This window comes from Saimiri boliviensis, chromosome 13, assembly GCF_048565385.1.
Source record: "Saimiri boliviensis isolate mSaiBol1 chromosome 13, mSaiBol1.pri, whole genome shotgun sequence".
Lineage (NCBI taxonomy): Eukaryota > Metazoa > Chordata > Mammalia > Primates > Cebidae > Saimiri > Saimiri boliviensis.
In genome coordinates, this window is record NC_133461.1 from 35116168 (window position 1) to 35129787 (window position 13620).

A 13620-nucleotide genomic window follows, 5' to 3' on the forward strand; every position below is an offset into this window, starting at 1 on the left:
GAGTCATTAAAAAATAGTACAGAGAAGTAAAAAAAAAATAGAAGAGACAAATAAGAATCTTGTGGAATATTGGGGGTTAGCATTAATGAAGGCCTTGGATTTATCTTTTTGGGAATAGTTGTTATGTAGATCAAGGATATGTCAAGTTGACTTAAAAGATTTCACTATAGATAGTCTTATAAGAATTTAAATCAGAAGAAACCCATGAGTGCTAATAAGTTAGAACTGCATAGTACAAATGAATCTTCAACTGATTCTTAAAGTATAAGGAATTTATAGGTAGATACAGAAAAGAAGGAATGCAATCTGTGTAAGAATCATAAGGAATCCATAGTCAGCAAGAAACGGTCAATAAGAATAGACTGAATAAGAGAGATGTGATGGCTGTAGAATAGTGCTGACCAGAGTTTGTAGAATGTACAAGCCAAAATAAGTATGCATGTAATTATTATCTAAAAGTGTTTTTCTAGTTCTAGAGAAAAAGCTGTCAATTTCTTCTATAGTCTATAAGCTCCATGAAGACAAAGATCATTTTATTTTCATTTTGACAAATATAAACCCCTCACTTAGCAAAAAATCTAGTGATACATGTTTAGTATGTGTTGAAAGAAAATAAAAAAAGAAGAATATAAGCTTTATTTATTTATTTAGTGGTTTGGGTTCACTGTCATTTACAAACTATTAAACGCACATAGTAAATGCTGAATATGTTGAAGAAAAACAAATGTAGTAAAGGGATTTCTGTGATACCAAATGAGGATGCATTTGTCTTGCAGGATTTTTACTTGGGTGTGCTTGTAATATAAATCTATTCCATTAGCATTAGAGCCAGGATTCATAATATAATAATAAGGAACAGTGAAACAATTATCCATTTCCCATTATGAGATACTTCAGTCTACTCCACCCACATACCAGTAAAATGATATTTTATTACTAATCTAGGAATTACTAAAGATTACTGAAGATCATACCAACATTTTCAAAACATTTTGAAATAATCTTTTGCTTTGCATGAGATTCTAAATACATTAACCATAATATTTTTTGAAGAAGGGAACAGAGAAAATATAGACTGAACAATGCAATTAATAAATAACACAAATAAACTGATAATTAAAAATCAAAATACATACTAATTAAATTAAATTATAAAACAAAAACAATCATATAATTAGTCATCCATAGCTTTATATTAAACTGAATTTCTTAAAGCTAAGTGTTCTGTTGTTTCTCAAATTATAAATAGACATTTGCGATAGGGAAAAAAAAGTAATGTAAAAGTTGAACCACTTTAACAGTGAAAGAATCATTCTGAAGTAAATACTGCCTCCTGCACAGAATGGTCTGTGTTTGCCAAAGCAAGAACTTGTTTGAGGCTGTGTGTTTTGGGTGGTAAAAAAGTGGTTACCTAGCAACAATTCCTCCTCCCAAGTCTCCCCTGCTAGAGCAGTATTTTGCATGTCAGTGAATTGATAACTTGTTTGATGAATCTAAAAAGAATAGTTCAATAATGTGGTAGGGTGTGAATCTCAATCATAAGAAACTTACAGGTTTTTCTCTTTGTGGGGTCTGTCTGCTGCCCACTCCTCATCTGGTGTTGCTAGAAGTTTGTCTAAAGAGATTGGATAATAACTAAAATGTTATTCATAAAATGAAAATGAGGGACACTTCTGACATTTTAATTAATAACAGTTCTTTTCAGTTTGCTTATAAGGCAAGCAATGAAATAGTTACTAAGTTCATAATAGCATTAGCTCTGGGCAAAAGGTTATCAGGATGTGAGACAACACAGGATGGGGTGGGTTCCATGGAAATTGAGTTTAAGCAATCTGTACAGTTTACAGAAAGCAACATTTTACCATCTGAAGGTAAAATTCATGAGACACTAATTTATATAGAACATATACATAAGGTATTTATGTTTATGACAAATGAGCTTAACCATATGCCAGCAATAACTTAGCTAGAAAACATACACTTTAGTAAACATCACACCATGTATTTGGTCTACCTATGATACACAACACAAATAAATGTCACTTATTCTTTAACTTAATGGATATTTATTTCTAGGGACAATCCCACCAGATGCATGCATGCATAATTGAGGAAACAGGTAATCTGAATAACGTGAAATGATAAAGACAGAATCAGAGACTCTGCCAGTGGAAAAATCAAATACAGCAAATTAATTTGTGTGTTTTCATAGCATGAAGATATAAAGTTAAAAAAAATCTGTTAGAGGAACACTCAAATGCCAAGTATGTGGGAGCAAACAGAAAGGCAAAGAAGAGACTGGCTTATAAAATTTTCCATGATGCAAAGAACTGAAGCCAATCTCTCCCCAGATACAGCCCTGATGCTTTGGGCTGCTGTTAGCCAATGTGCAGGAACCTGTCACTCGCACAGTAGCTTTCTGAGATTCACCCTATATCCTTTCTCCCACATCCCAGCACACACTGAATGTCATTTGCTTATTAACTCCAGAGCAAAGAATTTCTTTGCAGAGCAATAATTGACAGTTGGAGTTACAGCCTGACTTCTTTCCTTTGAAAAACTGCTAAGCATTTGCTTTAGAAAGGCACACTGTTCAGATTCAAATGAATCAGAATCTGACACCATATTATTCCCAGTTTTTCACCTCCAAGAATATCATCAGTTTAGAAAAATGAATTATTTCCTTTGAAATAACTAATGTTATCAAGGCTATTTTAGATGTTGGTCTGATTATTGTAACTATTTTGTACAAACGTACTAGAAGTCAGGGCTTTTAACCATAAATTTCATTTCAGAAGCAGTCTCGTTATATGCAAAAGTTATATCTGAGAGAGTCTGAATATCCAAGGAATTATTCCCATCTGTTCCTAAGTGCTTTAACCGATCAAATATTAAAAGGAAGAGAGCTGACAGATCAGGAAAGAACAACAGTACCAGCAAAATATTTAGACTACTAATTCATTAGAACATAAAGAATTGTAGAGGAAAAACTATCTTATATTAAACGGATCAATTTGCAGTGGATTTTTCTAAATATAGTAAGTATCATAGGTATAAGATGTCAAAGAAAAAATTAAAAAGCAAGAAAATATGTTTTTGCATCTTAAAATGAGTCACTGGATGCAGAAATTTCTCTTCTGTAGATTACGTTATTGTGATAACTCAGAAACATATTTTTATTCATCTAGGTGATGAGGAGATTTCATATTAGGAACTGACAGAGATCAGTTTCCGGGGTCATCTCGGCGTGCCTCTGAGCCCCCACAAAACAGCAAAGCTAATCTCCAGTGGTCCAACAGTTTAAATAATTGGTGAGCGTGTGTTGAATCCTCAAGAGAGGAGGGAGGAAGCAAGAAGGAAAGCTTGAAGGGAGGAGGGGAGGGGGGCAGGTGCTGATTTCAGCCCTGTAGCGTCAGGATTGCGTCAATTCGGGTTCCAGCCACGTCTGGAGTCTCGGAGACGAGCTTCTCAGAAGAGCCAAAACAGGAACAGAGGTGGCAAATCACTGTGCGAGGGCGAGTGGACCTCCCTCTTTGCCTCCTCCCTGTTCCAGGAGCTGGTCCCCTGGGCTCTGCGCTGTTGTTTTCAGCGCTTGGAAAGCCGGCGCTTCAGATCCAGGCAAGTGAATCCAGCCAGGCGGTTTTCCCTTCAGCACCTCGGACAGAGCACGCAGTAAAAAATGGCTCCGATCACCACCAGCCGGGAAGAATTCGGTAAGCAAGTTACTGAACTTATGACTGCGGTTGTTCCTTGAATACTCTGGGGTGGGCTGTTTATTCCTTTATTTTTTTCCTGGTTGTTGAATACAAATTTTCTAGGTAGTTAATTTAAAAGGAAAATGAGAATGGCAAACAGGCAAATGTGGCTTATTACTGTGGCTTCTCTCCCTTCCTTGGTATCTCTCTCCTTAAAATTGTCTTCTGGTAGGGAGAATTTATCTTCAAGAAGTTCTTAAATTTTCAGGTGCCTCTGTATATAGCAGAATGCACTGAGTAAAGAAAAAGGGGTCTGTTTTTCCCATCTTGGTTTCATCTATTTTGTAGGTGATTCTTATTTGTAGGCAAATCTATATTTTATTAGGAGAAGATAAATATATCTCTGGTTACATCGGGTTTTGATCTTGGTTAAAAAAAGCAACTTGTCTATTGGGGCTTGGCAATGTATATTTCATTACAGGGTGTACCATAAGGATGTTTTTCTCTGCTATAATTTTCTTGTATCTTTGAAATGTGTTGCTAGTGAAAGACAGAATCATATGGTAGCAGAGTTAAAGGGACTTTCAAAATGAACTGGCTCAGCCCATTTCATTTCCCTGCTGAGCTAACTGAAGCCCAGAAAGATGAGGGAAGTATTGAAGGTTGCACAATTAGCTAAAAGCTACTTGAATTAGTGATCCAATTTTCCAGTTCAGTTTCCCTTTTTTTACACCAAGTTTTTGGTTTTAGTACATAAAATTAGATGTACTTCTTACAATAAAAAAGTACTATTTTTAGATCCCAGTATATTCCAAAGGCAAAAAGTCAGAATTTTACTTACAAGTATTTATTAAATCATGAAATTTCATAGAAGTTTGTGAAGAGGAGTGATATCTATAGATGTGTGATAATTGTTATTAAGCCAAGTGAAATAACTATGATCTTTGCTTTCAAGATTGTAAGACTTTATCAGTAGAGAATATATAGAGAGTACATAAGTGTTTCCATCTTATATAAAATGTTTACCATTTGACATAAATACTAAATAGGGACAATTTGTGATACTATATTCATAAATGACTTTCTTTCCCAGCCTTCCATTTGGGTCATTGGGTTTATTTTGTTATGACTTTGATTCCCAGTTCTTCATTAGAAACCTGAATGATTTTCTAATACAGAGGAATTTTTGGAGACTGTGCTAGTGAAAATATGTTCTAGCATGGACTATCAGTCTACTTAAAAAAGAAATGATTTTCTACTGTTTTTATTGTTCTTACTTTGGCTAAAGATCTGTTTCAGTTCATGACTTTGCTTTGACTCTCTGGCCTTGGATTATTATAGTCCAGGAATGTGGGTGCATTTTTTTTTCACAAAGACTTGAATAGAAGGAAAAACTGAAAAGCTGATACTAAGTTTAGCTGATTATCTTTAGCTCTTGCTTTATACGGTGGTAGTCACTGTTTTACATGATTCAGTTTCCATACATTAAAATACAGGATTTTTATTGTATTTTTTATCTTCAGGTTTTTTTTTTTTTTTTGTATTTTCTTAACCTTACATTCTTTGAGTTTAGTTTTGTAATTATGAAGTAGATTGGCAGAAGATTTTGGGGGATGGGGAAGGAAAGTAACAAAAGATTGGTCTTCTTGTGGTTATTTAGAAAAGTTTTAACCCTTTCTGGACTGGAACTTTCAACTTTATTATTTGCTAGTTAGAATAAAAAGCATATTGCAATGGAACTAAATGTATATAATATTACAGTAGTCATATTGACTTTGATTATATTAAGCATTGATTCTATTGATTCACTATGTACAGATGTAATAATACTGCATTTACTTCCACAGTGTAACTAACCATTTGTTCAAGAAATATGCTTACATATAAAATAGGATAAACCTTATGCATAATCAATATTACCTAGTATCAGTAATTTAATGTGCCATCATTTAAGAAAATAAAGACAATTTCAGTTTGATTATCATTTGCTATGCCATGTGCTAGGGGAAAACACAGTTATAGATAAAATTGAAGTCTAAATCTCACTGCTCTCATTACATGTCAAGGATTGCTGATTCACTTATAATTACTGTTCTGTTTTTATCTTATTTAAGTTTAATTAATTTATACTTTGTATAATTCAGTGTTTGAGAAATTTTGGATTGTCATAAAAGGGAATGGTAGTATTATAAGTTACATAATATTGGTACCCTGTTGCTCTTCTGTTTTTGTTTTATTTTCCCTAATATATGTATATTTTTACCACTGTTTCACAATGGGGATAAAAATTATTAATGAGTTTGTGACAATGGTAAATACTGTTTTACAATTTCCTAATATTAAATGGGCCACTGAGTTCCTAAATGTTTGCTTGAATTCTTGGTACATAAAGAACTACTTAGAATTCCAGTAAGAAATGATGCTCTGGAAAGCCTCAAAATGACAATTTAAAAATAATGAAATTAGTACCGATCCATCATACTGTAGTTGCCTCATGTTGTCTGAGGAAACGAAGATAAGTCAGAGTCATTAAGCATTCCTCCATATCTGATTCAGGACCATTTTCATCTTTTCCCTTCATTAATGAAAAACTACTGAAATGAAAGAGTTTCTACCAAACTTTATGTGTTTTTTTTTTTGTTTGTTTGTTTGTTTTGTTTTGTTTTCCCTGTGGGGATCTGTTTACACATGAAATTACTGTGAAATATGTGCTTAACTCATACCTAGAACAGTTGGAAAGTAATTCAATCTATCCAACCTATAACAATTGCCAGCTCTATTAGGCTTTTCAAAAGGCTCTTATCTCCGGCTCTGCTTCTTTAATGTATATTATTGGTCATTTGATTTTTCAGATGAAATCCCCACAGTGGTGGGGATCTTCAGTGCATTTGGCCTGGTCTTCACAGTCTCTCTCTTTGCATGGATCTGCTGTCAGAGAAAATCATCCAAGTCTAACAAGACTCCTCCATACAAGTTTGTGCATGTGCTTAAGGGAGTTGACATTTACCCTGAAAACCTAAATAGCAAAAAGAAGTTTGGAGCAGATGACAAAAATGAAGAAAAGAATAAACCAGCTGTGCCAAAGAATTCATTACATCTGGATCTTGAAAAGAGAGATCTCAATGGCAATTTTCCCAAAACCAACCTCAAAGCTGGCAGCCCTTCTGATCCGGAGAATGCAACTCCGAAGCCCAATTTAGAAGGGGAAAAAGAGGCAGTTTCCCCTGATAGTTTAAAGTCCAGCACTTCCCTTTCTTCAGAAGAGAAACAAGAGAAGCTGGGAACGCTCTTCTTCTCCTTAGAATACAACTTTGAGAGAAAAGCATTTGTGGTCAATATAAAGGAAGCCCGTGGCTTGCCAGCCATGGATGAGCAGTCGATGACCTCTGACCCATATATCAAAATGACGATCCTCCCAGAGAAGAAGCATAAAGTGAAAACTAGAGTGCTGAGAAAAACCTTGGATCCAGCTTTTGATGAAACCTTTACATTCTATGGGATCCCCTATACCCAAATCCAGGAATTGGCCTTGCACTTCACAATTTTGAGCTTTGACAGGTTTTCAAGAGATGATATCATTGGGGAAGTTCTAATTCCTCTCTCGGGAATTGAATTATGTGAAGGAAAAATGTTAATGAACAGAGAGATCATCAAAAGAAATGTTAGGGTAATTTATTTTCAGTGCTTAAAGTTTTTATAAACAATCTTTTATGTAGCTTTTTCTGTGTCCAAGGAATTTTAATTAATATGATGAGCTTGTACATGTCATCCTTACCATGTTTAATTATTATTAATTATAATCAAATGGAGAGCAAGGGAATAGAACAGACAAAATAAAATTTGATCCATAACTGAAATACTCAAATTGTTTTAATGACATAAAGTAAATAGGTATTCTTTATAGAAGGATATTTAGATATCACTTATATAAATTTGTTAAAACACAGTTGAATATTTGTTATTCATAATCAAGTTAACAAAGAGGTTTCAAGGTAAGCATAATTGAATTTAAAATTGAAATTTAAAATTAAATCAATTCTTTCTGAGGGTTTGGAAATTATATTGACTTTCATGGAATTGCTTTTCAAGGAGGAGATATCATGTCATATTCAATTATAAATGTCCATCTCTAAATTGTACACTAGGAAGTGAGTTCCTCTGCTTTTGTACTTATACTACTCTAGTAGTTCTAAGTTTATTAAAAATAATAAAGTATCATTAAACAAATTTAACCCTATTTTCACTTTAAATTTGAAACTCAATTGATTTCAGTAGTGGTATTTCAGAATAATTTCTCTCTATAATAGAATGATTTATAAAAATCAATAAATATACTAATTTATGTGTTTTTTTAACCATATAGTGTTTTAGAGCTAAAAATAACTTGACAGCTCATTTTGACTGTATCCTCTCATTGAAATTAATGAAGGCCAAGGTTCAGAGACATTCCACAGCTTGTCTGAGACACCTGGCTGGCTTAGCGGCACAGTGGGAATAAGGATTTGTCTCCTACCCTGTTTCTCCTTAGAGTGCTTACTCATATAGCTGATCCATGTTAGCTTTTGTATAAATATATTGCAGCTTTAGTTTTGTGTCAACCATCATTCTAGTTGCAAAAAAAAATCCAAGTTAATATCTTGTAACTTTCAGTCAAAACTTTTCCTTTGAATTATCGGATGTCTTACTCATTGTCTTTAAAGTACAAATAAATTCTAAGTAGCATGAAAAGAAGGACGCTATGATACTGTCCAAAAACAAAATATTAAAAATTCAGAATCAATTCTCTCCAATACTTGAAATCAAATCATTCCTTGGCTTACATGGAAACTTGCTGTTGGGAAAGAGACAGACAATTTTAACTCCATCATACCTTTGGGCTAGGAAGATAGTTAGGATCAGAATAAATTTCATCTGGTCTAAATTTAAATTTCAATATGTCAATGCTAAAGAATTTGAAATCAAATCAAACTTATCTAGCTATTTGCATGAGTATAAGTAGAGTCATTTGACCCTACACATACTCATGCAAAGACTTAGGTAAACTTTATTACTATTAATAACTTTGAAAAGTAGAGGTGTTATTAAAAAGCAAAAAAAAAAAAATCTGTGTAAGATATAATTTAAATATCCTTTAAACATTGCTAAGCAATGGGTGTGGCCAATTTATTGCAAAGTGAAACATCCTGTAGTACCCAATAGGACCACAAGATGGCAGGCAGTTGTTTTTCAAGCAGTGATGGTACTGCACAAAAGCTTTTAGTTACTCTTTGATTCCTTAGCATATTAAAATAACCAAGAAGATTACATTTAAATGACAATGCTATTTAAACTTGAATGAAAGTGCGAACTTCAAAGCTAAAAAATAACAGAAATACTTATATTACATTTCTCTTTCTTTAGAAGTCTTCAGGAAGGGGTGAGTTACTGATCTCTCTCTGCTATCAATCCACCACAAATACTCTAACTGTAGTTGTTTTAAAAGCTAGACATCTGCCTAAATCTGATGTATCCGGACTTTCAGGTAAGAATGCTTCTGAAATACTCATGTTCATTGTATGAATGGAATGTATTTTACGGCAAATGAGCCCACCACCTACTCTTACTCTTCTCTTGTTTTATCTTTCCTCTAATTCCTTATGTATCTGCTTTAAAAATTAGCTTTTAGTTTTGTGACTAACTTTACAAAAACTAAACAAAACACCAATTTTTTATTGCATAGTACAATGAGAAACAAAATAAGCTATAGTTTAAAATTACCTGAGTTCAAGTCCTAATTTCATCCCTTAGCAAAATATTATTGGGTGTGTTTCTAAACTCTGCAGAAACTGGAAATAATACTATTCATCTTGACAGGTATTGTGAGAGCTAGAAACATGTACTTCTTTAAATATCATCTAATGTTATTATTATTATTATTTAATGATGGGAGTTGAAAACATGGTCTTAAAAGATTAGATTAGGAAGCTAAAATTAACTTGTATGCTGCCACCAGAAAAAGGCAAAAGTAGTTGTGATAAAATAGCATTAGCTTAAAATCTACGTGTTATCCATGACACAGAGAAACTCAACACTGGGAATCAGAAAGCAAATCTAGCCTGTGACTAAAGAAATTCAGAAAAGTTAAAACTAAAAAGACCATTGCCATTGTGGTCTCTGCATCATCATCAGGTGGAAAAAGCAGGCAAAAGTCAGGGAAATAGAGACTTACCCAAAGTCATACAAGTCAATAAACCTAGAAGTTGTCTAATATATATATTTTCCTTCTACCCTATTTCCTACACTAAGTTATTAGTAATCAGAATGAGTCCATAGAACATTTTATTTTCTTTCCTTTTGTGTTACCTCTTTTCCTACCGTTATTTTTTCCCTATTTTCTGATTTAGGGAAATCAGAATGATATTTGCTTTCTGATTCCCAGTTTTCTCTTATTTTGCATATTCGTCCTTATTTTCAATTCTGTTGACAAGAGAAAAGCCAAGCTTTATCCATATTTCCCTTTGTTCTGACTTATTTTCATGGTAGCCACATTTCATTGGCATGTTATGATCTCTAAGGGCACCGTTATGTTGATATCAGCTCTCTAGCCCAGTTCCCCATTATAATGCCTGTTATGTTCTATTGCAGATCCCTATGTCAAAGTGAACCTGTACCATGCCAAAAAGAGAATCTCCAAGAAGAAGACTCATGTGAAGAAATGCACCCCCAATGCAGTGTTCAATGAGCTGTTTGTCTTTGATATTCCTTGTGAGGGTCTTGAAGATATAAGTGTTGAATTTTTGGTTTTGGATTCTGAAAGGGGGTCCCGAAATGAGGTGATCGGGCAGTTAGTCTTGGGTGCAGCAGCAGAAGGAACTGGTGGAGAGCACTGGAAAGAGATCTGTGACTACCCCAGGAGACAAATTGCCAAGTGGCATGTGCTCTGTGATGGTTAGCATCCTAGCCATGAGTTGGAACTTAAAGATTTTTACTAGGCAAGGAGAAATTTTCTTTCTTTACATATTGGATTGCAAGCTTGTGAAACCAAGCTATCTTTTGTTGTTGTTGTTAGAAATGGATTGAATTAGTAGACCAGAAAGTAACTTCAAATGGGTATCATGATAATTTCCCTATTTATTAGAAGAGTTGGATAAATTTCCATAAGATATTCAATTTTTCCTTCAGGTTACCAGTGATATAAATAGGAATAGTCAGATATTTTGTGAATTCTGTGCCAGAATCCCAAATTATAAATGTGACAATCTCATTGGAACCTGTAACAAAAAGTTCGTGTGATTGTTAAGATTTAAAAATAAAAAGTATGCCTTGCCTTGTGAAAATTTATCCATTTATCTTCAGGTTTGGGAAATCAATTTTTCTTTAAATCCAAAGATACTAAAGAAATGTTCTCTAGTTTGTATTTATTAATTATGTCATGTGCAAATGGTTGTCTTGCATACAAAAATATCTGGTCATTTCAGTTTGGTTTGTAATTATTTGATGCAATTTTATCTTAAGAGTAACAGATTCATTTCAAAAGGACAGTGAACAAGCTGAGAAATTATTTTATTAAAGGGCTGAGTTGAGAACACTGTGGCTGAAATACGATTTTTCTCCCCCCTAAGGTTACATGTGAGTCTAAATTTTTTAAAATATAACCTCACATAAGAACCATGGCCTTGGATTATTCACTGCCTGTCACAAGCCTCAGTGTGGCCTGAGAAACCCCTATGTACCTTCATGAAGTTGTTGAATTAGTTAGTGGATAAAGAAAGAAATTTCAAAAAGAAATCCCGTTAGAAGCGCAATTTTCTTACAGGAAATATGTACAGTGTGCAAGTGTACTTTTAGGGCCACCGTTTGTACCCAGAGTGGACATGGCCACGTACATCTTCATTTAACTTATTGTTCCCCAGAAAAGACTAAGATATTGCTTGAAAAGACTGTGAAGTTTTTTTACATTGCCAGATAAAAAGTGTTACCAAACTAACAAACAAATGTAAGACTACAAAATTGTTCAAGAGAAATTCTAATATAATTTACATATGTTCACAGAAAATATACTTAGGCTGTCAAATTGGCACAACAAAGAATATGTTTCACTATCTTTTCTAGACTAATTTTTCTTGAGCTGTTGTCTATAGAGCAGTTTACAGACTTGTATCTTGTATCATTTTCCATTGCCAGGGTTCTGAAATTCATTCTGAACCTGTTAGATTAAAGCTGTACCCTGTGATTATTTGGAAAGAATTAACTTGAGAGTTACATCACTATATTTGCGTTTTTAGAGAAGTATGAGTGGAACTTGAGTACAGTTGAATTATTAAATATGCAAGTTAGAAATTAAGTCTACTGAAAAATTTACATTTTGAGTCAGGTTTTGTGTCAGTACTTTAGCGGTTTTTGAGAATGTGTTTGATATCACAGTGTTTGTAAATTCTATGAAAAATGCATTTTCCAAACAACTTATACATGCTTTTTATGACTATGCCTAATGTAAAGAAAATGTATTACATTCTGTATGTACAAAGATTAAAAGTCAACCTCTTTTTGTGCTTTAAAATGACTTTGGGATTAAACAAGTATATTTCCCAATCATTGTCTTCATTTCACTACAAAGTCACCTCACAGCATCTTGCTCCACTCAGCATTTCTGTGAAAGCAACATGATATGAACTGTAGTTGGTGTGTAGTTTGGGGAAGTTAAATGGCCTTTTTATGTATATGCTTTTGGTATCATGGGCCATGGAACAGAATATATTTTGGACCTCTGAAAAGTTGTAAGGGGCCAATTCGAAGTATTCTCACAGCAGCCAGAAGTTAATGGTGGTAGCAGGTGAGGTGTGGTTGTTGGAAGAGGGTGATTTTTTTTTTTAACATGGAACAATGAAACCAACAACAAACACTTTTAAAATTAAAATGGATAATTTGTAAATAGTTTTTAGCTTTTAAAACTTAAAGTGTTTTTGAGTGTGAAAAGTTGAGTGAAACTATTTGCAACTGGTTTTAAGAAAGAAGAAAAACAACAAAGGAATTGAAACAGGCAGGGAGATATTAATACATAATCTCATCATTTTTGAAAATTGTACTGTTTTAGAATGTATTACAATATCAATGTGAATATCTTGAATCCTGTTACAAATCCTGCACTGTATTAAACATGTAAATTAATTGTTTGTCTGATTAGCAAATCTCACCACCCGAATGGGGAGGTATACATGTTTGAAGAACTGTGTAACTCAGTAATTGACTTGTTCTGATGTTGTAACTCAATAGAAGTGTTTTGGAAGGAAGCATGGTGTATGAGACAGTGTCTGTTCTTTTGTGCCAGCTCTGTATGATGTTTGTAAGACCATGTTTGTAAGACATGAATAAATTGCTGCTTTTGCCCAACCCATTTCAATGCAGACTTTCTGCCAATGGACTCTGTAATAAGGCTTCTCTTATTGCTGACTGAATTTTCAAGTTTCGCTAGTGGATCTCCTTGCACAGGTTATAGCAAACATTAGTTACTGAGTACGGAAATCTTTAATACACCTTTAAAACAATCTTCATAATGATCATCTGGAGCAGATATCATTATCTCTATTATATCATTATCCTTACTATACAAAAGCAAAACTTGAGGATCAAGGAGCATAGGCAATTGACTCAAGTAGGAATAAATAGTGCTCAAGAAGATTTCATGGTCTGCCCTGCCCTTTCCTCTATACCAGTCCACTCTCCTCAAGGGAACCTCATCAACTGGCTCTGCTAGATTCTTAGGCTCATTCCCACATTCTTTGACTTTTTTTCTAAATTTTATTCACTTTTCTATATTTCATTTCCTTTTCTTGTCACTATTTTCAACCACGTTTCTTTACTCTTCTATTTATTTCCTTTATCTCATTTCTTATTTTAACATCTTTCATCATCTATTTTATAGCACTGCTTTTCTTTTCTTTTTCTT

At 33.7% G+C, this 13620-nt stretch overlaps 1 protein-coding gene across 1 annotated transcript; it reads left to right on the plus strand.

The window, feature by feature from the left end:
• The first annotated feature begins 3408 nt into the window (after positions 1-3408).
• Positions 3409-13068, plus strand: SYT4 (synaptotagmin 4). The gene is made up of 4 exons (XM_003924707.4): positions 3409-3713; positions 6548-7362; positions 9096-9216; positions 10320-13068. The coding sequence occupies exons 1-4, from the start codon at positions 3680-3682 to the stop codon at positions 10625-10627; spliced, it is 1278 nt and encodes a 425-aa protein (XP_003924756.1). The 5' UTR covers positions 3409-3679; the 3' UTR covers positions 10628-13068.
• Positions 13069-13620: the final 552 nt, after the last annotated feature.

What these genes read in the sequence shown, in the direction of transcription:
- SYT4 (XM_003924707.4), top strand. Translation starts at nt 3,680, where the DNA reads ATGGCTCCGATCACCACCAGCCGGGAAGAATTCG. An exon ending in CACCAGCCGGGAAGAATTCG is followed by an intron (nt 3,714 to 6,547) that starts GTAAGCAAGTTA and finishes TTGATTTTTCAG; the next exon opens with ATGAAATCCCCACAGTGGTG. An exon ending in TGATGTATCCGGACTTTCAG is followed by an intron (nt 9,217 to 10,319) that starts GTAAGAATGCTT and finishes GTTCTATTGCAG; the next exon opens with ATCCCTATGTCAAAGTGAAC.